A 26295-nucleotide genomic window follows, 5' to 3' on the forward strand; every position below is an offset into this window, starting at 1 on the left:
CTAAGATATGGAACCAACCCAGATGCCCCTCAGTAGATGAATGGATCAAGAAAATGTGATATATATATATATATTATATATATATATATATATATATATATAGTAATTGCTCCATTTATTAGGAAATGGAAAGACTTGGAAAAAAATTACATTAAGTGAAGTAAGCCAGACCCCCCCCCCCAAAAAAAAAGGTCCCATGGTTTCCCTTATTTGTAATAACTAGTATATGTCTGGGACAAGCAGAAAAGGTCAGATAAGATGATGTTAAGTGAAATGAACCCCAAGATAGGGACACAAATGGTTTTTTTCTTTCTTGCTATTATTTCTAAAGTATTTATAAGGTACCATGTGATTTTTTTTTTTGTTGCTTTGTATGTCCCTCCCCCACAGTATAACCCCTGGTTTCACTGTATTTGGTGTTGGTATAATTTGGGGAGGGGAAAGGAAAAAACAAAATGTTTAAATAGAGATTGACCCATTGCAACAATGAGATGTACAAGACGCTATGTTGAAAACGAACATTACAATTTAGGCGGAGGGAGGGGGACTGAGGGGGGAAGTTTAGTTGTGGAGGTGGGAGGGAACGGATAGTAGGTGAAAAACGAAGGAGGAGGCAACAATGCTTGATAAGAAATGTTCTCATTACCTTGCTCATGTAATCATAACCCCTCTGTGCAGTATTTTCACAATAAAAAAAACTTCCAGGAAAGCAAAGCCAAAGACCTACAGGTGCCTTCCAAAGGTTGTTATTGGGGAAGATGTTAAAGATAAATGAGGAGGATTATGTCAGCTTTTTTGAAAAAGCAGTCTTGGCAAAAGGTTTAAATCTTAGGGGTTCAGGGATCAGTAGTCACACTGACAACACCCCCACTGAACCCTCAAGTCATTGGACAGACATCCTGGCAGGAATGTTGCTGGCTGAAGGTAGTGAGGGACTTTGTACAGTATGTGGCCCTATCTAGGTCTCCAGTGAATGTATTTTTCCATTAGCACACACATATATAAGACCTCTCCATTATGTCTAATCAGCTCTCTCAATCCATTTATATGGCTATAAACTGATCAAAAGTGACTGGTTCCATTCTGATTACTCCCACCAGGGACCTAGAGTGATGAACATGACGAGTTTTTAAGTGTACAGTTTATAATCTCTGGCGACATTCACAGTGCTATCCATGAGAACTCGTTTTAGTATTTGTCTTTCTTTCCATCTAGCCCTCAGCCTTAATGCCCCAGGCTGAAGGCTTCCATCCAACCCCCCAGAACTAAATTCTTGGACTGAGAACCTTATAGAGCCTAAGTCCTGGCACAAAGAGTATGTCTGGAAGACAATGGCTAAACAGGCTTCCCCGACTTTGGGGAGGAGGTAAGTCCTCTCTGACCTTGAGGTGATGGTGAGTGACCTGGACATTGAGGACAGGTGCAGGGTCCAGGTGGGATGGGGTGGGGATTCAGTCACAAGGCTGGAATTCCTGGCAGAGCAGGTGGCTTGCATTTGAGCCTGAGAGGTCTCACTATTTGGTGCAGGGACAAAGACAGACTTTCCTAAATTCTGAAGTTCATGGCTGAGGGTTTCAGAGATGTGTGGCCCAGCTCAAAGCTGAGGAGATTATCCATCCCTAGTCAAGTAACTGGTTGGGCTGAAACAAATTTCTGAGTTTTCTACATCAAAATTTCAAAGTTTCTATGATGCCTCGAAAGTTGAGACAGAAACAAGAACAGTTTATTTGAACAGTTCATTCACGATGACTAAATAATGGCAGGTGTCCCAGAGGTCTTCAAAGCTGGCTTCAATTTTACCTGAGCTAGCAAAATCTTATGCCCAAGAAGATAAGGAATGTGATATACCTGGATGCAAAAGCTTGCATGAGGGGCTGGGAAGGTGGCTCAGTGGTACACGCACACTGATCCAGGGACTGGAACTCATAGCCTGAGCTATTTTGCTCAAGGCTAGTGCTTTATTACTTGAGTTACTGCTCTACTGGTGGCTTTTTGGTGGTTAATTGGAGATTTTAAAAAAATCTCATGGACCTTCTTGTCTGGGCTGGCTTTGAACCACAGTCCTCAGATCTCAGCCTCTTGAGTAGCTAGGATTACAGGCATGAGCCACCAGTACCTGGATTGAATAAGCAGTGTTATGTAAGGTATTAAGCAAGGTCACCTATAGTAGCTCCTGCCTATAAACTCAGCTGTACAGGAAGGGTATGGAAAAGGATCATGGATCCAGGTTAGGGTAGAAAGCATATAACCTTGTCTGAGAAAAGAACAAGAAACAAAAGAAAAAGAAAAGAAAAGGGATTCTGGGTATAGTTCATGTGGTAGAATACTTGTTTTCCAAGTGTGAGAACCTGGGTTCAAACCCCAGTACTATCAAAACTCAAACAAAAACCATTCATCAAACTAATTTTTTAGTAATTAGATATAAGATAAAATATCCCCTTACCATTTTTGTGTTGGCCTTGAATTCCTGGTAGTCTGTTCAGGAGTCACTCCTTTTAGAAGAAAAGTAAAGGTAAAAAAAATGATTTAAGCCTTGCAATTCTCAAGAAAGAAAAAAGGAAACATGTTATTTTTCCTTAGAGCAATGACTATAAAAATCCTGCCATTATAAAAAGCTTCCCTTTGTGATATGTGCAAGCCTTAACAGCCAATGAGCTTCTGCAACCTTTGTTCTTTAGTAACTCTTTGGGCCTAGGAGTGCTCTTTAATATAGAATCATCTAAGGAGGAGCCCAGATGATTGCAGTTCTGAAGGACAGGAGAGCTTGACATGGGCTCTGAGAGGCAAATCTACCCCCTGTCATGAAGATGAGGCCTTTTACCTTTGTGCAAAACCACTAGGCAGACACAGATAGGCAGGTGATCTGGATGCCTCTGGGGTGTGTGAGCACTGGCTGTCCCTGGTGCTGGCACAGCCTCCTCCCGAGGACTGTTTGTTGGTATAAGAAGAGTATTAGACATTTCTGTCTTTGCCTCCTTCCAGTGGATTGCCTCTGCTGAGCCTCACATTGGGGTTTAGTGCTTTAAAAAAAAACCCCAGCCTAAGTGTTTTATTTCTCTCCTCCCCCTGAAAAGAAGTCTTCTGAGTTGGAAGTTTTGTTCTCCAATGTAAATGTGCAATGTGAGTCAGTCAGGCTTGTCCCTGGATTTCTCAGCACTTTATTTCTGACTATGCCTATATTCACAATTACCCCTCAATGGCCACCAGAATGCTTCCTGCTCTCACGTTAGTCACCAGTGATCTTTATAAGCACCCATCTCCAAGGAACCCAGTGGGCAGGTGCAACTGATACCCAGAGGGAGTCCCTACCAAGACAGCTCCCAGGAAGAAGGGCCTGGGCTTAGCCTCAGCCCTGGTCTACGTGATCCCCCTGCAAGCTATCAGTGAGGTCTCTGGACAGAAGATGTTTCTGGACCTGGGCCTTAGGTCTAGCTAGCTTGTACTTAGGATTTAAACAATTTTACCTTTCTCTGACCCTTTTGGCAAACTTCCTGATACTCTTCAGCTTTCTACTCACAGGACACAGCACCCCGATTTCTCTTTAGTCAGTACATCCACTTTCCCCATCATCTAGCTGAGTCCCCTCTGCTCCAATCTCACTGTGGCTGCATGTCAGAGACAAGGCTTCTTGGCACACACGGGTATGGCCCTACTGTGAAAGGAAGAACGGGCTTCTGGAGGATGCTCTTCCACAACTCATCTTTTCCCTAAACTACCTGACCCAGGGCCTTTAGGCCAATCCACTGAGCCTGGGAAGACCCAGTAGGATCCTTCCTTTGCTGGATCTCAGGGGCGGCTGGTTCCTACTGCAGCCTCATGCCAGGCCCTCTTCTCTACCAGACCTATTCATGCCACCAATGAAGGATTCAGTTCACCTTTGCCCCTTCCCTCATCAATGCCTCCTTCCTCCTGCTTACCTGCACTAAAGCTTTCTCAGAACCTTCTAGGATACTCTAAATGCTGTAGATATATATTTGTTCCTATTTTCTCATACACAGGGATATGATCTCATTGTTTCATTGATGTATCAGTATGTTTTTTCTTTGCCCACAGAAAGCCTGGTAACTGGTAGTTATTCATACATTGTGTGTTGCATGACTACACAAGAGATAACAAAGGTGTATATTCTAAATTTGCAGGAGCTGGAAAGGTACACATTGACTGCCAAGCTCAAAAGTCCCAGTCCTCCCAAAAACTTCTATTAGATTTGTCATTTTATATTCAGAATCTAACCCTGAGCTGCCTGTGCCTCAGCTTGTGACAAGCAACGTAAATAAGGAGAGCTGAGATTCCTTTGGACAAAGTGTTGATTTTTGAGCTAAACAGCCAGAGTGGAAATGTTAGTCCTGCCCCCAGTGTATCTTCACCTCCCTGATTGGGGATCAGAGTAGCATTTCCCAAAGACTCCAGGTAAGGCAGCCACTCTGCTCTAAGCAAATCCATCTAAATCATCACACTCTGGAATTTTTCAGATCCTCCCTGTGAGTTTAAACAATCTAAACCCCTTTTCTATACCTTTTTTTAAAAAAGAAAATCTGTATAAACAACATTTACCTGTTTATAGGGTAAATCTTTGCAGCATTTATTCCATTCACAGTGTGTGGCACAGCCACATTTATCAAGTCCCTACAAAATTCCATCAACATATTCTTGAAGCCATTGTTTCCCATTTCCTTCTTCCCATACCTCTCTTTCCTTCCCCAATTTAGGCTAATCCCCACTGAACTTAGATCTCATTACATAGTATCTTACTTATCATGGTGGGGGAGGGAAGAGGCTCTACTCCACCTTCCTGTTTCTCTTAGCCCACTCCAATCCAGACCCAATAATGCCCTCCCCAGTGCACACATTTGTGCACCACTGCCCAGCTTTGGGATTCTATGCCAAATCCTTTAGGAAGTGCTGTAGCTGCCTCACTGCAGTCATGGATTTGGTCTAGAAGGGTGTGCAGGGAGCTCAACTGGGTGGTAACACTTAGGGTGGGAGGCCCTTTCCTGGTAGAAAGTTACAGTGTTGACCAGGCCTGGGAACCTCGAAACCTAGAGACCCTCCAGTCCCCACTCTTCCTCATGGAGGCTTGCCACAGAAGGAGCTGTCCAGTGTGAGCACCCAGATGTTGGTGTTAATCAGGGGACATAAGAAGCTTCTGTGTCTACTCTGGTATCTAATGGAGGCCGCCACGCTGAGGACCACTCTTGGAGGAAGGACTGTATCCCCACAGCATCCACACTACAAGCAGGATGAAGGGCTTTCTCCCTTCTCACAACTTATCTTTTGAACCCCGTCATCCTTGCTCCTCATTTAGAAACTTCAGATGCTGAACTATGAAAGATATAAATGGAGGAAAGGAGAAAGAATGTTCCAGGCCAAGAACAGTATCTTCAAAGGTCCAGCAGACATGTATGAACTAGAAGGTCTGGTTTTGTTTGGGAAGGGAATGCTGAGGATGGAACAGGGGCAGCCATGCTGCCACACTGGGTCTGAGTGCCAAGCAGCAAAGGCCCTCGTCCTCATGGAAGCTTCAACCAAGGAAAGGGTTGGATTTCTATGGCATTCCTGGGTTCCCAGGACTCATCATACTACCACAGAGTATCCATCCTGGCTTCCTTGTCCCCCTCTGCATCTCTCATCTCGGTCCTAACAGACCTGCACACATGTGTTATGCACAAGTAAAACAATCTCCAGGCTATTGAATAAAACATTCCCAGCTCAGGGACCAGCATGGTTCTTTTTCATGTCCTGGTCTAACCCTTTGTGGACTGGGAAATGCTCTAGGAACACGGAGCATGCTGGATGAGGAGGGATGGTAGCCTCAAATCAGGAGAAAGTTTTCATTGGACTGTCCCTCCTGGCCTCTAAGGAGCTGTCCCCAGGGCTAACCATTGAATATGAAGCTGGAACCACACAGTTTAGAAGGCTCCAGAAGCTTTAAGTGCAGTGGTAGGTTGGGGGTATTGGGAGTACAGGGATAAAGGCTACAAAAGACTTCTGTGGTGCTTATCAAGGCCAGGGAGGCAGAATGAAGCCCAGGATCCCAGAACTCATGTTTGGAAGCCCTCACTCCCCTACTATCACCTGGCATAGATGATCCATGTCAGTCAAATGGTCTTGTGACAAGGCCAATTGTGAAGTCTGGACAGGGTTTGGACCAGCTGTCCCTTAAAGGAGATAGCTGCCAGCAGAATCAGGATGGGACAGGATCCACCACCCTATGGGGTGACTGAGGAGTGCTGAGGTACTTTGATCAGTGAAAGATCAGCCTCTGGGTCCTGCTGTGAGATGCTAGGCCATCTGGAACCCCAGTGGTAAAGATGAAGTAGCTGTGAATGGCAAAAGGGCTGCAAACATCATCCCAGACCACGTTCCACGGATACTGTGTCAGTCTTTTTCCAGGATAGCATTGATGGGATTGAGGCATTTATAACTTCTCAAGTTTCTGGGCATTTGGGAACACAGGCTAGGATGGGGCTGTGTCCCAGTGATGACAGTCTGGGGTACTTAGCCATCCTACATCATCTTCCTAGATCCACAGGATTGTGCCATGTGCTTGACGTGATGGCCACATGTGCCAGCTCCACAGAGTTTGACACATTCACTTCTCTTCATAAAAACAATCCTCACTTGATCTTAGTCCACTTCTTAGGATTGAAAAGGAGCTAAAGCATATGTGGGGCTTTTCTGGCTGCCATGTTCTCACAGAACTACCCAGAGCCTCTGCTCTATGACTGCAGACCCTACACTCACCGGAGCTACACTTTTCCCTGATTTTGCTGCTCTGAAAAGACATGGAGCCCTGCCTGAGCCAGCCAGCTGACACAGGGTGAAGCTCTGGCCTTTCACTTCAATCAGTCGCCCAAAATGGCAGCGTTGTCTAGAGACAAAGTAACCAAGTCAATTCCAGAAGAAACTAAGACCAACAGACTTGTAAACTCTGTTTGTCTTGCTCTGACTTGTTTTTAATTCAACATTAATATGGTGCTGGGCAAATGAAACTGGTAGCCTGGAAAGCCTGAATGGAGAGCAGAGCCCCTAATAATCCCAAATCCCGTACATTAGATTCATTGGACTCAGATAGACAGAAGAAAAGAACTTTTATGGTTTATATTAGTTTGGGGGAGCTCAGGTAGGACTTGGTGATGTCAGCCAAGTCTGTGTGGGAACACATGGCCACATACTGCCTCCAGGGGAGTCTGGCAATGAACCACAGGAAGAAGAGCAGAGTGAAGATACACACAATGGCCAGCATCCATGAGCCATAGACCAGGAGTAGTGAGAGGCATCCCAAGTAAGAGCAGGAGTGTTTTGGGCAGCTTCCGCAGGTAGTGAAGCGGCAGGAATATGCTCTTCCATATCACTGGTGAACAAGGCCAGGACCTGTGTGTGGTCGCTCTCCTGGTACTTGCGCATGTAATAAGGAGCCATGGGGAGATGTCTGTGACTGAAATCTCACTGCCCATGAGCCAAAGCTATACTTGTATGGCTTTGCTCCAGCCCTGCAGAGAAAGAGGAGGCCATGTGAGTCCCACTTGTATATCTTCTTCTGTGTCTTTACCTGTAAAACCAGGTAAAACACAACTGCCTTCTTGTTTTGAAGATTTAGTCTAGTAACTTATATGAATTGCTGATACATACAGGCCCTTTGTGTCCTCTCCTACCTTGTGTTCTCAATCTCAAGTTTCAGCTAAGCCATCACTTGCCACACTATACAAGTTTAAGCTACAGAGAAAGCAAAGAGCCTTCATACCTAACAACCTAAACCTGAGATACCAGGAAGCCCCACAGCATGAGCCCAAGTCTTCCATCGACACAGACCAAGAGTGCTGAGGACATCTTTAGCCTTTCATGGCATTCAGGACTCTGGGGAGCAGAACTGGTGGCACCTCATTGGCTGACTGCATAGTAATGACTAAAATCCAGCATCACAGAGCTGGCAGCAACACAGCAGAAATTGAAGGTCCATTCACCTTGTGAACCCTGGGCCACTAAACTGGGGAGAGAAGCAGAATATAAAAAAAAAGCCCAGGAGGGGCTGGGAAGGTGGCTCAGTAGAGCGCTTGCCTTGCATGCTTGAGGCCCTGGGTTCAATTCCTCAGCACCACATAAGCAGAAAAACAAAAGCTGGAAGTGGCGCTGTGGCTCAAGTGGTAGAGCACTAGCCTTGAGCTGAAGAGCTGAGGGACAGCGCCCAGGCCCAGAGTTCAGGCCCCATGACCGGACCCCACCTCCCACCCCCCAAAAAAGGCAAGGAGTCCTCACACCACGAGAACCCTGCCACCACTCTTCCTTTTCCAAGCAGGCTGATGTGTCTCTCATCCAGCACACCTGGCCTTCAATAAGGTCCACCCAATCCCTGAATGTACCACTAAGTATCTAGGGACTGTCACTCATCCTAGGTCCTTTCATCACCAGCAAAAGTCCAAGTCTCTCTGATCAACAAGATCCTGTACAGTTGAGTTTCCCCTCTCTAAGCTGTGCCAGCCCCTAGAAAGAGTGATCTGCTGGTTCCCACACTGCCATCCACACCTTTCCTCCTCTGTCAGGCCCTCACTCAGTGGTAGTGTTGGTGTACCTGCTATGCTGCAGGTGTCCTTTTCAGCCCCCAGCAGAGCTGTGTCCAGCTGAGGACATTGGCAGCTTCTGTGAGCACTCACGGCTATTCAGAGCTTGCCCCATCACACTTCTCATATGTTTGCTAAGGATTGGTCTCACTAAGACAGGCCAAGCACACCATAGAGGGGCAATCCCTGTCCATAGACTCCTTTCTGTGAAAAGGATGTTTCCTTTCTCACAGCAGCTCAGCCTCTGCCATGTGGTCTACCCTGTTACAGCAGTTAGGGCCCTGGCTTTTTTATTCTCTCATGGCTCCTGAGTGGATAACAATGGAAGCTATAGTGTTTACCTTATACTTATGGTCAGGGACTGAGTGGACAATGGGAACAAACAGAGATGTGATTGCCATGGGGTCTTCTACTGAAGGAGTAACTCAGGCACATTGGGCATCTGGGAGACATGTGGATGACTTTACAATGATGGCATGGTTGAAGAAGTCACAGATGTGGCTTCTGCCTAGAGAGAGGGCAATATGCAAGATGCTTGGGTGCAGACCCCGGGAATCTTTGATCCATACAGGAAGTGAAGATAAACCTTCCCCCAAAAGTTACCATGACTTTCTAGTAGGCCACAGTTGCTTGGTAGAGTCTGGATCTGGTGGTCATAGATGGTCACAGCCATCTCCATCTTTTTCCAGCTTAGACCATACTAGACCATGAACCTTGACATCCTGTTTTTAGTCCCCATTCTTGCTCTTGTCACTACCCAGGGCAGCTCTAAAACTGTTAGCTGTGTCCACAGAAAGATGCAGTGTTCTCTTTTCAGTGGAGGCAAAATAATACATAGAAGCTGATGCTCTGAAGAGAAAGTTTAATGTAGAAGCTGACTCTCCAAAGATGGAGTTTAATGGGTAATAACGGAGAGCACTGTAATGTGACGCATGTGGCATGGTTACTGTGTGTGCTTTCAAATGGTTGAGGCAAGTGAAACAATATTCCTTGGCCAAACGTTTAAAATCTAAGAAGTTCAAGGATCAGTAACCAGATTGAGCGACTCCCATTTTGAACTGACAAGTCACTGGGTGGGTAATCATCCTGGCAGGAATGTAAGCTATCAAAAGTTGTGGTACCCGCAGTGCCCAGGTTCTAGCAGGCATTTTTGTGACTATTTCTTTGTTGGGCACATATCCCTGAGATGTCTCCTTCAGAAACAACTGATTTTCTTTCTTTGCTGATGGCTGACAAAAGTGATGCTTGTTTGATCTGAGAATCCCCACAACATATACGGAGTTGACTAACACAATGATTTTAGTTCATGACTTGTGAGGGTTAAGGACATACACGACTGTGGAATAAGAATTGTTTTCAGTACTTGTTCACTGTTCATTTACTCTAGCCCTGAGCCTCAGTGCTGCAGGATGGAAACTTCCAGCCAAAATGCAAGGGAAACACTAAGATTCAAGTCTAGATTTGCAGCACCTCAAGGACTGAGACTTGGCACAAACCCATGTATGAGAAAACTTTGGCTAGCAGGATTCCCATGGGACGTGGATGCAAGGAGAGGTGAGGTTTGGGGAAAGAGGGCTCCGGATAGGAGCTTGGGAGTTCCCAAGCTGCATAGAAGGTTTGAAAAAGACCTTGCACTTGAGCCTGAGGCAGCCTCGCTGTGCTGTGCAGGGGTCTTAGCCAACAATCCTGAATGTCTAAGTAGATGGGTGATTTCAGGGAGCTCTGGACAAGCTTAATACTGCTGAGATGCCACAGCCTTGGTGAAATTGCTCATTTGTGTGATACAAATTTCTCAATCCCAGAAAGGGTGAGGTATTGTGAACCTGATCATTTCTGGAATGTCTTCATTTGAGGAAGCTGTGGTTCTAGTTCATCCTGTTACTAAATCATGGTAGGGGGTCCAGAGGCCAGGTCCAGAGAGCTGGCCTGACTCTTGATCTTTCCATACCAGATAAGTCAATGAGTGTGCTGTGCCCTGGGTGTCTAAAAGCTCTTATGGTTCAGCTTTTGTGATATGACGGTGGTGACCACGAGGTGTGGGTAAGAGAAAGGCAAAGGGACAGTGAAACGCCTCCAGCTGGGTTAGCTAATGTCCCTGTCACTGCCTCAGAGGTATGACTGCTCCGAAAATGAGCAGACAGTTTTATACACAAAATACTTCGCCAGCTCCGTGTTTATCCCCACTAGTTAGAAAAGGCAAATTTCATTAGAGTCTTTGCGCTGGCCTTGCATGTCCTGGTGGGCTGACATCAAAGAACTGGTGAACTGCTGGCAGAATAGAGGCCAAATGAAAAAAAAAACTAAGAAAATTTTCTTACTTCAAGAAAGGTATATACATGAAATCACACAATGCATAATTTTTAAATAGCGTTTTGGAGATATAATTCAATTGCTTCACTCTTTTAAAGTGTAACAGTGTAGTCTGTTTTTGTGTGTGCTGGTCCTGGGGCTTGCATTCAGGGCCCAGGTGCTGTCCTTGAGCTTTTTTTGCTCAAAATTAGCGCTTTACCACTTGAGCTATAACTCTACTTCTAGTTTTTTGGTGGTTAATTGGAGATAAGCATCGCACAGACTTTTCTGTTGGGCTGGCTTTGAACCATGATATTCAGATTTCAGCCTCCTGAATAGCTAGGATTACAGATCTGAGCCACTAGTGCCTGGCTTCTTTAACATATTCTTCACTGTGTACAACCATCACAATTTTAGAGCATTTTCATACGCCTAAAATTCTGTAACTACACTCACACTTCTCCCTTCCATTCCCCACTCAGCTGTAGGCAGCCACCAACCTGCTTTCTTTATAAATTTTCAAATACTTGGGCAAAAAAGATCAGGGACACTGCTCAGGTCTTGAGTTCAAAGTTCAGGACTGGTGTGCACGCAATGCATGCACACACACAGACACAAAATGGAATATATGCTAAAATGATTCAAATTTATACTTTAAAAGGGTAAAGAACATAAATTATGTTTCAATAAAGCCATCATAAAGAAATAAATGGAAAGAAAAATCTGGGCCCTCAAACCAATCTAATATCTTCCCATGAAATGAGCTCCTTGATCTTCTTCCTGCTTAGTGGGAGCTATCATTCTGTTGTGATCAAGGTAGGCAAAGCCCATTTGTTCCTCCAGCTCCAAAGCAGACAATGTCTACAACTGAGCAGCTGGACACCGGATTCCTTCTTGGCTTTGTATCTCAGAACTCACAGAATGTCTACAGATAACAAAAAAGGTGAATGTGAATAGAATGTGAATATCGAATTTATTCAGGCAAAAAGAAACAAGGTTTCCTTTGGGCAAAAAGGGTCCCAGTAGAAAGTTACAGGGAAAGTGGCTAAATTGGGGGGTTTTTAAGCTTAACACAGCACTAGGATATGCTGACTGGTTGAGCTTTATGCAAATGAGGCATAGACGCATTGATCAGAGACAGCTGGATATTACTACAGCCCTAAACTATAGTCCTTAACCAGGACTACCCTGTACCTTCCTACCCCCAGGGAAGGTATACTGAACTGAGAATGCAAAAGTAGGCAAATGGAACATATTCATTGAATATGCTCTATTAGGTCAGCAGTGTTTTTCTATTTATTATGAGGTTTATTTCTAGGAGTCTAGGTCCTGACTAACCAGCCTATTTAACTAAAAAAATTTAACAAAAAAAATTTCCTTCCAAGATGCAGGGTACCAAAATAAAATACAGTGAAAACAGGGGATATACCACAGGGAGAAGAGCATAAAAAAGAAAAAAAAACCCACATAGTACATTAAAAACAACAACAACAAAGGAGGGAAACCATGGGACCTATATATCTTTGGATCTGGCTTACTTAATATGATTTTTCCCCAACTATTTCCATTTCCTAACATATGGGGTGGTGTCATTCTTTCTTGAATATACATTTATTTAATTTGGGAAGGGGAAGGGGAATAACAAAATGCTGAAACAAGGACACAGGATGACCCATTGGAACAATGATACTCAGAAGAAGAAACTATGTTGTCAACAAACTTTACAACTTGGGGTGGGGAGGGGAGGTTGGAGGAGAGGGAAGGGATAGTAGGAGAAAAACAAAGGAGTGGGTAACAATGCTCAACAAGGAGTGTACTCATTGCCTTACTCATGTAACTAACCCCTCTGTACAGCATCTTTACAATAAAATTTTAAAATTTTTTCCTTCCTTCCTTTTTTAATCCCACAAATTCCCAAACCCCTCAGGTTAAACCCCAAGGTCTCTCAGCAGTTCTTCCTTTGCATGCCCACTGTTGGCCCACTCTAGTTTAACTGAAATTCTATGGGGCTGTCACAGTGCCCTGCTTCCAGTCCCACTCAGGTTGACACTGTCACCACGGATTGCAAGGGACATTCAAGGGCAAAGACTGCCTTTCCATCAGGCTGGGCACCTGAAGAGCAGGACTATGTCTCTTCCTCAGGCTGCAAGCCCAAAGGACGGAACCCTATTTCAAGCCACTTTCTACAAAGTTCCCCTGGCTGGATTGTCTTCTCCCTTAGGCAGAAGGCTCTTGAAGACAGAGTACTTTCCTGCTTCAGACCAGCACTGAGGAAACTACCATGGTCTGCTGTTATGTGCTTGCATTTATAGTCTATACCAGGCAGGATAGAACATAACAGAGCTTCACTGATAACATCGTTTGCTATACTTCCTTGGCCTATGTGCCACTCCACACCTCAGCACCAACAGGCCTAATAGCTGGACCTACTCCCCTAAGGCATGTTGATGGTTTCTGAATCATTACAATAAATTTTCCTCCCGATTAACCATGGCCATGCAGAATGAAAAAGGCACAAGCATGTTGTAGTAAGCTTTAAGGACTGTTTGTCACTGCTAACTCAGAAGTCACAAACTGTAGACCTCAGATGAAATAGTACCTACTATCTTGTTTTTGTAAATCAAATGAACTAGGATATAAACATGCTTATTGTATTTGGGTTGTCTGCAACTGCAACTGGAACTTCAGCCAGGTTAAGTAGCTGCAAGCAGACCACTTGGCTCACAAGGAGAATATTTATCTTGCCTTACAAAGTTTGTTGAGCCTTGATCCAGTTTCTCTTGGCTGAGACAACCACATGAGATAAAGAAAAAAAAATCAAACTGTTTATCAAATGTGACTGCACATTAGCTAAATGGCCTTCACAAGTTTCTTAATAATTCTATAAACTTTTTGTTGCCTTGTGTAAAATGGAGATAAAATCAGTATGAAGCTGGGTGAGGTGATAACACCTATAATTTCATCTACTCTCTGGAGGCAGACATTGGGAGGATCATAGTTCAGGCCAGCTTGGAGGGAAGGGAAAAGGTTAGGTGGGGGAAATCTAAAAAAAAAAAAAAAAAAAAAAAGAAAAGAAAAACCACAAAAACAACCTTAAGGCAAAAGGGCTTGAAGTGTGTTCAAGTGGCCTAATAACTGCAAAGTCTGGAGTTTAAACTCCAGTACTCCAAGGACAAAACAAAACATAATAAGAATAAAATGAATTCCTGCTTGTACAATGCTCAGAATCAGTACCCAGAGACTAGGAAGGGGATCAAAGTAGCCAGAAACAAAGGATGGAATATAAATTGATAGATGTAAGAGCCTACAACACTGTAGGTATTCATAAGTATTTGCAATTTTTATTCCAGTTATATAAAAATAAAAATATATTTGAAACAAAAATAGTAACAATGAAGTAAGGAGGCAAGGTTTGGCCGGCACCATATTGACCACATAGTGGATGGTAGGGTCTGGCATCTTGTCCTCATGCTGGGGGAAGAAAACTCCCCCCCTCCCCCCCCCTTCCCAGGTAATGGGCGTGCCTAGACCCCTGGAGGCAAGGGCAGGCACTTGGCTGATAGGTTATTGAATCTGTCAATCTAGTGCCTGGGACTGGGAATTTCCTGAGGATCTGCCCACTGTGCTGACCTATTTAGGCCGGGACCACCTTACCTATGCCACGTGTGTCTCCGTGATCATGTCCTGTGTCCTATCTCCTGGTTCATCTCCAGTTATCATGGAGTCCCAATGCAGCTCTCCATTGGAGCTGAATTGGCTTGTTGGTTTTTGTTATTTCTTTCCTCCTTAGCATGTTTCCTAGCTGTTATGTGTATTTGCGTGCTGCAGGCCTTTGTAACAACTGGCAGCCTGCAGCCTGTTACCTGTATGATAAAGACTCCAATATTCTGTATTTTAAAATGTGGCTTCTGGAATGATTTACCTTACAACAGTTATCTCTTAAAATAATAAAAAAGGTATAATAGGTTTCTGTTTTCTTTTTTATACCATGTGGTTTTTTTTTCTATAATCAACATACATTAATTTTGAATCAGAAAAGAAAAATTAATGTTTCTTTTGTTTCTGGTGGTATTGGGTTTTCATTAAGGGCCTTGTGAGTGCCAAACAAGAGGCAATGTTTCTTTAATGTTGGAATTTTCAGTTAATAATGAAAACATTTCACAAAACATCTTTTGTTGACATTCTACAAATAATACCATCCAATAAGGTCCCGATACTCTCTTCTTGTGAAGACAGTTTATATATCTGTAAAAATGAAACATAAATTAATACTTGCTGACAGATTCATGAACAAATAATTTTATAAGTGAGATTTTCAGGTGAGATAATGATAGATCATAAATATGATTAAAATTTTCAAAGTACATGACAATTCATGACATATGCCAAATATTCATTTGAAGTACACATATGAACATAAAAGACAATTTTTCAAGACATAAAACACAATATAAATTTTAAAAGCTGACTATAAAGTAGCATAGTGATACATGACGTAATCCCAGCACTGAGGAGGCTGAGACAGGAGGATAGCAAATTTAAGGCTACCCTGGGCTACATAGACTCAGAAGAAAAAAAAAATACATAAAAGCACAATTTAGATACTGAAGTCATAATACATTTTATATTCTAAATGTAATACATAAGTTTGATATTTAAAGGTTCACTTTCTTAAAGGATGCTTTTTATCAATGACATTTTCTAGTTATGTTTTACATTAAATCTGCACCCTCTAAGTTTTTGTCTGTTTGTTTTGCTCGGTTGATTTATTGTTGCTGCTGTTCTTGCTTTGAGTCAGGGGCTCACTCTGTAATCTTGTTTGGTTTTGTTTTGAACTCCTAATCTGTCTCGGCCTGTGAGAGTTGTAATTACAGATGTGTACCACCACAGCCAGCCACTTCCTAAAAATGTAGAACGCTTTTCCATGTTATTAAAAACACTGCATTAGTATCTGTTAGATGTTCAAAAAAAACAGCAGCAGCATTGTTCTTGATATTACACTCTAAAAATATGGATTTACAAACCTTTTTGACTTCTGCAATATTTGTTATTTCAGAAAGATTTTCCAGAGAAATCTGGTGACCTTCTACTTGAGAGATTAGGTCTTCTTGATTTATCTGTTTTTCTCCTTCTTCAATGTAAACAATTAGAACTGAAGTATCATTTGCTGAGATACCAAATTTTTTCAGAGCCTCTGAAATCTAAGGGAAAAACACAAAACAAAACAATGAACCTACATCTTCTATGACTGAAACATTTCCTGACCCATCTTCCTCCTCAAATTCTTCCTGTTTTTTTTATCCTAATTGTCCCCTTCAAGAATCCCATCCCAACATCTACTATTACTGTCTGTAAAGTACTCTCCACCTCCACTTATGCTGCACCTTGTTCCTATAGAATCTCAGCATGCCAGCACCAAGTGACCCTCCAGGCATACATTCCTGACTTCCTACCTACTTTTCTATCTACATTCAGGCTTTGTCTACTGTCTGATCCCATTTTTCTCTGGCTTAGCCTTATAGTCTAGCATTTTAAAAGGCTACTCCCTATCATACTCTTCTCTCTCCAGAATAAATGGCTTCTTTACTGTTCCTTTGGATTGGAATCACATTCCCATTAAATCATTTATCTTAGTGCATCTTAACTTCTATCTTGTTCATCTGATTCTCCTTGGAAATATGTTTTCTTTTTTGCCCTAAAACTATAGCTTGAAAAGAAATAGTATCAAGAATTATTTCAAATGATCTCTAAGAGATAATATTTATGTGGTAAATTTTATTGCGGATACTGGGAAATTCTATTTGCGTACCAAGTGCATTTTATGGATTTTTCTCTTGTACGTTAATTTAAACTGTATCATCGTAAGCTTTCTAATTTTTCTCTAGATACTACTTGGTTGTAGTATTAACACTAAAATGTCATCAGCAAAATTCAGCCCTGAATATAGTCATATGTGAAAATGGAACTCGATAACTTGAGAGGATAGGTGGAGCTGGGATAGATGGGGGAGGGGGGGTGGAGAATGATGGAAAGGGTGACTCTGGTCAAGATGCTTTATAATCACAAATCATACATTGACAAGCTGAATTGAAACCCCTTTGTAGAATTCTTTAAAGATAATAAAATAAATTAAAACACATACAAAAGTTTTCAGTAACAATGACTAAAAAAAGGATTTCTAATTGAGCACTAATGGTGTATACCTGTGATCCTGGCTGCTCAGACCCCAGAGCCTTAGAGGATTGAGTTTCAAAGCCAGCCCAAGAAGAAAAGTCTGTGAAACTCCATTTCTAATTAATTAGCAAAATGCTGGACTGGAAGTATGGTATAATGCAGCTCTTAAGCAGGAAAGCCAAACAAGAGCACAAGGTGAAAAACCTAAGCAATTCCATTTTACTTAAGACCCCATCTCAGTTCTGCGACTTAACTCGTGGCCCACTTTAGCCCCAATGCTAGGAATTTATGACAGAAAGCCATGCACAATTCTTGGAGCCATAGATGGCGTTTGCTTAAGGCAGGTGTTAGCCCCCAAGTGACTTTGTCCCTGAGTGACCATGAGCTAAGAGTTTCAGTTAAAACCATTTAATGTTCTGACCAACCAGTTCTTCAGAGCCCAGGGCAAAACATGCCATGCATACTGTTGGTCCAGGTGTGACTCATAACTGTTTGTGGTCAAGCTATGGACCAAAGATATTTTTCTGTAAAGGTCAACCAATCATATTTGCCCACCTTAGCTTGTTTTAAATGTTAACCAATCATGTAATTTCTTATGTAAAAGTTCCTTAAAGTTGTTTGTTCAATACTATAAAAACTGCGCTGATTTTACGCTCAGGGCCTCTTAGCGTCACTGGTTGCCGAGTACACAGAGGACCAAGCTAGAGCTTGCAATAAACGACTCTTTGCTGTTTGCATTGATCGTGGTCTCTGGTGGTCTATGAGGGGGCATCTGAAAACGGGGTACTTCAAAGGAAGGCCTTGAGCTCTAACCTCCAGTACTAGTACAGACAAAGGAGGGTAAGGGGATGGGGTGTAATGGTCGGGGTAGAGAAGCTGAGAATGGAAGGGGAAGGAAAGGAAGATTCCTATGAGAATTTCAAAACACAGCATCTTCCCATGCACTGGGTATAAGAGTGAACATATATTAAGAGCTATACTAGATACCAGCAAGTTCTAGATATAGAAAAGACATGTATGCTACTCTCAAGGAGTTTTAGTAAACACACAAAACATCTATGCCTAATGTTTTATCATTTGGCTTTCTAACCCTACATGGTAAGGGCACATAGGACATACTAGCTTCATTTACTTTAGTTAAACTTTCATTTATTCATATGGAAACTGACCACAGACCTTATTGTCCAGCAAGTGGCAGTGTCCAGAGCTCTGCACATGATTACCTTGACTCATTGCTAACAACTGTTTGCAGTAACTCAGTCTACAACCCATCATGGAAGAACACACACAAATGTTAAGACAAGGTCAACAGAGTAAATCCTATATTACATTGTTATTTGGGGAAAGGTTGAAAATAACTTCAGTAGACAGAGTTCTTGTCTTCATTTTTCCCAGTTTGTAGAGGTGAACTGCCTTATTTGCTGCTACAAGTATCTGAAATGGATCGACAATCTACAAAAGAAAACAAAAAGAATTATACAGAGGTTATGTAGCACTCTGAAAATATGCATCCATCTTTTTTTTAATTTAATTTATTTGTGAACATACTGTACAGAGGGGTTACAATTACATGGGCAGGATAATGCATTCATTTCTTACCAAGCATTGTTTACCCTTCACATCCCTTCCCAGCCTCCCCCCTCCCCCCCAATCCCAATCCTTCTCCCCCCCCCCCCCCCACCGACGTTGTAAAGCTCGTTTTGGACATGACAACTTGTACTTCTCATTGTTTAAATGACTTGTTTTTCCCCATCTCCTCCACAAGTTATACTGACATCAAATATAGTGAAAGCAGGGGTTATACTGTGGGGGAGGGACATACAAAGCAACAAAGAAATAACCTTATAAATGCGTTAGAACCACATGCATGAAAGAAAAAAACATTAAAATACATATCTAAGGGTTCATTTTCCTAACATCACATTATCTGACCTTTTCCGCTTGACTCATACATATACTAGATATCGCAAATAAGGAAAACCATGGGACCTATGTTTCTTTGGGCCTGGCTTACTTAATATAATTTTTTCCAAGTTTTTCCATTTCCTAACAAATGGGACAATGTCATTCTTTCTGATGGAGGCATAGAATTCCATTGTGTATATATACCACATTTTCTTGATCCATTCATCTACTGAGGGGCATCTGGGTTGGTTCCATATCTTAGCTATGGTAAATAATGCTGCAATAAACATAGTTGTGCTGGTAGCTTTAGTGTGGTCTTGTTTGTAAACATTTGGGTAAATGCCCAAAAGTGGGATTGCTGGGTCATAGGGGAGTTCTATGTGAAGTCTTTTGAGGAACCTCCATACTGCTTTCCAAAGTGGTTGAACAAGTTTACATTCCCACCAACAATGAAGTAAGGTTCCTTTCTGTCCACATCCCCTCCAGCATCTGTTGTTGTTAGACTTCTTGATTTTTGCTATTCTAACTGGAGTGAGGTGGTATCTCAATGTTGTTTTGATTTGCATTTCTTTTATGGCTAGGGAGGTTGAGCATTTCTTCATGTGTCTATTGGCCATCCTTCTTTCTTCTTCAGAGAAGTTTCTCTTTAAGTCTTTAGCCCACTTATTTATTGGGCAGTTGTTTCTTTGAGGATTTGTTGTTGGGGGATTTAATTTTTTGAGTTCTAAGTATATTTTAGATATGAGACCCTTGTCCGTTGTATGGCTAGTAAAGATCTTCTCCCAATCCGTGGGCTTTCTATTGATCTTGCTAGCTATGTCCTTTGCCATGCAGAAGCTCTGCAACTTTATATGCATCCAATCTTATACTGACTCAGTGTGTCCAGTTGTTTGACTTTATCATGATTCTTTTTTTTTTCCAGTCCTGGGGCTTGAACTCAGGGCCTGGGCAGCGTCCCTGAATTTCTTTTGTTTTACCACAGAGCCAACATGCCAATTCCAGGTTATTTTGTTTATGTGGTACTGAAGAACTGAACTCAAAGTCTTCATGCATGCTAGGTAAGCAATCTACCACTAAGCCACATTCTCAGCCCTTATCACGATTCTTATAGACTAATCTTCAAAACTATCATCTCAAGGGTCACTCAAGGGACAGCGATATATATATATGTCTATGTATATGTACATCCTACATATTAAAATTATGTATTACATAATATATAGTTATAATATATTACATATAATTACATATTATATATCTATAATTCTGTAATGTAATATATAACTTTATTATAACAGAATTATATATAATATATACAAATATTGTATACATGATTTTAACACTTTACAACACTTAAGATAAATAGGGAAAAATCAAAATAACTAAATTGAAAGCTAATATGGGAAAGGCTATACTCTAAACATTTTAGTTATTTTGTTTTATTTAATCCTCCAACTACTCAATGAATTCAATATTATTTACACATAATCATGAGGTAACCAAGGCAATAATGTGTGGGTTTAATTCCCAGCTCTATCCTTCCACCCTGTTTCTAAGTGTCCTATCGGTTAACAGCAGAAAATAACAGTTTTTAACAGAATTACTGAACATCAAGTTAGGATATAAAAAGCACTGAGAACAATGCTAGGGACAGAGTAAGTATGTAAGAGCTGGCTATGACTTGCTCAGTCACAGTAGGTGGCCGAGCTGGAATAAGCCAGAGGAATGTGATCCCACAGTATGTGCTCCAACACTTTGCTTTGCCTCCTCCACAGACATTGTCTTGTTCAAAACTCTCACTTGACAGGTAAGAAGCTGGAGTCTGGATATCTGCTGGACCACAACAGGGCCAGAGCTAGACTTCAACCCTCTCTATTCCTAGGGAAGAGATGGTCACTTTTGCATCACCTCATTCTTAAATTCAAGATCGGCGGCTGGGAAGGTGGCTCAGTGGTAGAGTGCTTGCCTTGCATGCATGAGGCCCTGGGTTTGATTCCTCAGTACCACATAAACAGAAAAAGCCGGAAGTGGTGCTGTGGCTCAAGTAGTAGAGTGCTCACCTTGAGCTGAAGAGCTGAGGGACAGGCCCAGGCCCAGAGATCAGGTCCATGACAGGCAAAAAAAAAAAAATATCGGCCCATTCTGACTTGGGTAAGAATTTTTTATTTGAAGATGACAAAATTTTAGGTGAACTTAAAAAACACTGTGAATAATTAACAGATTCTTTCTTTTTTTTTTCTTGGTGGGGGGGTGTATCCTGGGACTTGAAGTCAGGGGCTTGGGTGCTGTCCCTGAACTCTTTTGCTCAAGACTTACACTCTACAACTTGGGCCACAGCTCCACTTCCAGTTTTTTTGGTTGTTAATTGGAGATGAGGATCTCACAGACTTTCCTGCTTTAAACAGTGATCTTCAGATCTCAGTCTCTTGAGTAGCTAAGATTACAGGCATGAGCCAATAGTGTCCCTCAGATTACCATATTCTTAAATTCATTGCATAGCTAATTCATTCTTTACATTCTGTACTTACTACTGTAGGATTTATCAGTGAGCCATCAAAGTTGCTTTCCATAGCCTTTCTTCTCAAGTCTCCAGTATTTTTTACATCTTTAAATAACAGAAGTGTCACCCTGCATTCAGGAAATAGGTCTAGTTGATGTGTTAACTGCATTTCAAAGACAAGTAGGAATCTACTAGAAAAAAGAAAAGACCAAAAGATTAATTTAAAAGCTAAGATTATCATTTGTTAATTCACGAATACTCTTGCCAACAAATGAAAAGTTTTAATAAAAAATTTTAGAACTGCTGGGCATTGGTGGCTCATGCTTGTAATCCTAGCTACTCAGGAGGCTGAGATCTGAGGATCGCGGTTCAAAGGCAGCGTGGGGACCATGAGACCCCTATCTCCAATAAACTAGAAAACTGGAAGTGGTGGTGTAGCTCAAGTGGTAGAGCACTCGCTTTGAGCTGAAGAGCTGAGGTTCAGCGCCCAGGCAGAGTTCAGCACCACGACCGGACTCTCCCCCCCCCAAAAAAAATTATAACTATTAACCTAGAAAAACCATCTTCAAAGTACATTTGGTATCTTTATGAGATGTTATCTTTCTATTCCTTCTGAGCTGTTTCTACTTCTTTTGTATTCATGGGAAAAAGTCAAGAGAGTTAGCTAGTCTCCCCCGATCATCAGATGGAGGCTCATACATGTGGTTAAGGAGCTGTTTCCCAACTGTACAACCAGAAGCAGAATGCCAGGAATTTATGGAGCCCAAGCTTCTTAAGTTGTTAATGAGACCTCATAAAAATGCACAAAGCTAGGTATCAGAGGCTTACATCTATAATCCTAGCTACCCAGGAGGCTGAGATCTGAGGACTGCAGTTCAAAGCCAGCCTGAGCAGGAAAGTCCATGACTCTTATTTTCAATTAATTACCCAAAGAGCCAGAACTAGTGCTGTGGCTCAAAGGGTTAGGACACTAGCCTTGAGCACAAAAGCTCAGGCACAGGACTGGAACACACACACACACACACACACACACACACACACACACAAAGGTATGTGAAAAACACTCCAAAATATATATAGCCATCCATCTTAAGTAGTGAGATTACTAGATTTATATTGTTCTCTAGTTAAAGAAAGTGTGTGTATATTCCAAATATTTTTATGTGTATGTTCTGAGTTTTCCATAGTGAGCAAATAAAACATAAATATTTATAAAAAAGGGAAAAAAATCTTGTGTTTTTAACACAAGGAGGAAATGAAACCTTAGAAGCCTTCAAACTAGTTTTAGTGTAATTTACTCACTTAGTCTGGAAACTTTAGAATCATCATTAGGTGCTGTTATGTTCTGTCCTCTGTGAAACTCATGTTGAAATTTAATTTTTATTATGAGATATTGCTAGGTGGAGCCAGCTGGGACCCCTGGGAGGTAATTTAGATTTTACCCTCATAAGGAGATTAGAGACTCTTGTAATTAATGGGTTGACAGTCTCTAGAATGAGTAGGCCATAAAAGCCAGTTTGGCTAAGTGTCCTAAGGAGCCCTCTGACACCATCAGGGCTGTATCAGAAAGGTTATCTATCACCAAATGTGGTCCTAGAACATATCCATTAGCCAAAACAAACACATTTTCTTTTAATAATGTATTTTTCTAACTTACCTGTGGCATTAAGCAACAGAAAATGTACTATGAAAGGTACCTTTTACCCAAACCCACATTCAATCACTACAGTCCTGAAGTTTTTATCTTCTCAGTATCTTGATCTGTGCATATCTCTCCTATACCACTGCCACCATCTCTTATCTACAGCAGTAGCTTGTAAGAGTAATCCCCTCAATGAAATTTCTGCCCTCCTATTATCCAATCTCTACCAATAGGCACAAGTAATCCCTTCAATATGTAAGGATAGGTCAGGGAAAGTGAACCATAGGAAACAAGCCAGAAAATCAGAAATAAAAACTGTACTAATAAATAGCTTGAATAAAAGCACAGACACCTGTTTTCTTTGCTCTACATCTTGCACTCCCTTAATAACCCAACACATTTAATAAAAAAGGGGAAAAGAGCAGACCTCTCCTTTTGACCTTGTTTGCTTGCCCAAATAATTACTGTGCTCTAAGGAACTGAGCAAGACTATATTAAAGGAATACACTTATTCAGGGGGTGTTGTTGGGTGTGTATGTGTGGAGGCACTCTTCGGAAATGATTACCATGGGCACAAAAAGTATGCCAATAAAAATATGCCTCCAGGGTAGACACTTATCTTGAAGGAAGCATCTGGCAGAACCTGCAAGAATAGGGAACCTCTAGCCCTCAGGTTCTGTAAGGCCCACAAAATCATCTTGTACATGATGGGACATGTATGCTCCTTATTGGATGCTGTCAGGCATCTGCTTGGATTTTTTCTTTCTTTTTTTGGCATCAGGGCCTTGAACTTGCCCACTTTTTGGTCATGGATGGTGCTCTATCACTTGAATCATGCCTTCAGTCCAGCATTTTGATGATTAATTGGAAATGGAGTCTCTCAATTTTCTGCCTGGGATGGCTTTGAACCTTGATCATCTAGGTATTAGCCTCCTGAGTAGATAGGATTACAAGTATGAGCCATTGATGCTAGGCTTGTATGGTTAATTTTGTGTGGACCATGAATGAGGTTATAAATACTCAAATGGCTCTTGGCAGTAAAAAAATTCCCACACCTGAATGAAATGTTGAAATATTTGTCATAATAATCTAAATTTAATAATCAAATCAATCTTAAAAACCTCTGGGGCCAAGTGATAATATTGTGTAAAGAGCAAGAAAAGCAAAAGGTAAAGATATCAGACCAAAGGTAACACTCATAAAAAAAAATAAAAGCTGGATGCCTGTGGCTCATGCTTGTAATCCTGGCTACACAGGAAGATGAGTTCTGAGAATTATAGTTTGAAGGACAGGAAAGTCTGAGATTCTGATCTCCAATTAAGCACTCCCCCCCAAAAAAAAGCCAAAAGGGGAGTGGTGGCTCTAGAATACTAGCCTGGAGCACAAAAGTTAAGGGACGGTGTCCAGGCCCTGAGTTTAAGCTCCAGGATTGGCACGAGCGCGCGCGCGCGCGCGCACACACACACACACAGTAAATAAAGAGGTGGGCGCTGGTGGCTCACTTTTGTAATCCCACCGAGGAGGCTGAGATCTGAAGATCACACTTCAAAAATGGCCTGGGTAGGAAAGTTCATGAGACAACAACCACCAAAAAGCCGGAAGTGGAGCTGTTGCTCTAGTGTTAAGAGCACTAGCCTTGAGCAAAGAAAGCTTAGGGACACAGTGCCCAGGCCAAGTTTAAGCCCCAGTACTTAACACACACAAATAAAAGCATTAAAAATGTTTTTTTTTTACCATAATTACCCATTATAATAGAATATTGGTTGCATCTGCTATTAGATGTGCATGTACCTATGTCTGGATTATGTATTATTTTTCTTTCCTTTTATACTAAACTTATTTTTTGGGGGGGGGCTAATGTGTCTTAAATTTTTCTTTCAAGAATTAAAAAAATGTCTTTATTTTTCTGTGACAACATGAACTGGATATCCAAGGCCAAGTTCCTGTAACAAGATCTTGTTCTTGTGATGCTCCGTTGAGTCCTAACTTTGTGTCGCGGTGCCCAGGTACACGATCTCAGCGCTTCCTATCTCTTTTGCTACCTCAGTGATGGCCTTCTCCCAGCCAGCTTCCCAACACGCAGTTTCCCTCTCTTCCTGTCTCCTCGTGACTTTAGAGTTCATTTGCTACGGCACCCAGGGGTCTAGCCCAAATATCTACTATACGAGCTCCTTCTCTGTATGGAGCTCAACTTTAGTAAACCGTGGGCCTACCCATGCTAGTTTTACGAGACGGAATCTCCGGGGCTCAAGCGATGCTCAAGTCGCCGCTGTCGCCCTCGGCCTCCCACTGACCCCGCGTCGGGGGCCGATGCTTTGACCTTCCCTTTCTGGGCCTGGCTGTGACAGGACCGGAGGTATCAGCAGAAAGAAGCTGACAGCACTGCAGGGCACCAGCCCGGCCCACCGAGGCCCGGATGCCACCTCGCGGGCACAACTCACCCTCCGCTCGCGGTCCGTCCAGGAAGATTCCCTCCCGGAAACAAAGCCCTCCACCTCCACTTCCGGGGCGGTGCGCAATCCCCGCCCTCCCAGAGCCGGCTTCCGGGGAGACTGGCTCCGGGGCACTATTCCTGCCCCGGGCACCAGACCGTTCCACACCCCGGCGGGCGGTCCGAGTACCCTCCTTCCGTGCGCCGACGCTTTCCCGTAAGTCCCAGGTCTTGGGGCGGACAAGGCGAACACGTACTATTTCGTCCCTTCCGGAGGAGGCGGAAGTAGCCCACGGGCCGAAGCCGGAAGTGGAAGTCGGGTTTTAAGCCTTAGTCTTGGCTTTGTTCTTGCTTCTTCTTGTGAAAAGAACAATACAATCCTCCGAGATGAATTCCGCATTCGTTCCCACTGCCTGGCATCCCATCGTTATTTTCCTGGCAGCCAGGCCTTGATTTCGCTCGTGCTCTCCCAGAAGTCACGGGTGGGGGCGGGGGAGAGGTGGGGTCGTGGAGCCCCGGTTTCGGGCTCCTGCCCCTGGGGGACTGGAGATGGGTATATCATATTTAGATGAGACAGTCCAGTAAGGCTGGTTCTTTATCTAGAGTAGGCTCAAAAAATCTATAATCCTGTATAAAGCTCTCAGGCTAAACAGGTTGTAAATGATTTTTTAAACAACCATTTAGTTGTACGAAGGGGTTACAATTCAGTGAGGACGAGTACAACGCTTAGTGACAATGTCACCTCTTCATTCTGCTCCATTTCCCCCATTCTATACCCACAAGTTACTGCTCATTT

General features: G+C 42.5%; 2 protein-coding genes across 3 annotated transcripts in view; both read right to left on the reverse strand.

Moving 5' to 3' along the window:
- LOC106000498 (probable N-acetyltransferase CML1) overlaps positions 1-2552 on the reverse strand; it is a 6926-nt gene extending 4374 nt beyond the window's left edge. Inside the window, exon 1 of the mRNA XM_013035775.1 lies at positions 2444-2552. The gene's annotated coding sequence lies outside the window, so the exon portion shown is untranslated. The remainder of the gene's footprint in view (positions 1-2443) is intronic.
- Positions 2553-14952: 12400 nt separating this feature from the next.
- Tprkb (TP53RK binding protein) lies at positions 14953-25738 on the reverse strand. 2 transcript variants are annotated; one of them, XM_013035759.1, is made up of 5 exons: positions 25510-25738; positions 21455-21614; positions 18351-18473; positions 15872-16048; positions 14953-15092 (listed from the first exon to the last, which is right to left on the reverse strand). In XM_013035759.1, the coding sequence occupies exons 2-5, from the start codon at positions 21593-21595 to the stop codon at positions 15006-15008; spliced, it is 528 nt and encodes a 175-aa protein (XP_012891213.1). In that variant the 5' UTR covers positions 21596-21614; positions 25510-25738; the 3' UTR covers positions 14953-15005. The 2 variants fall into 2 exon arrangements, with proteins under 2 accessions (XP_012891213.1, XP_012891211.1); XM_013035757.1 differs by having other exon boundaries at positions 21455-21617.
- Positions 25739-26295: the final 557 nt, after the last annotated feature.

This window comes from Dipodomys ordii, unplaced genomic scaffold, assembly GCF_000151885.1.
Source record: "Dipodomys ordii isolate 6190 unplaced genomic scaffold, Dord_2.0 Scaffold220, whole genome shotgun sequence".
Lineage (NCBI taxonomy): Eukaryota > Metazoa > Chordata > Mammalia > Rodentia > Heteromyidae > Dipodomys > Dipodomys ordii.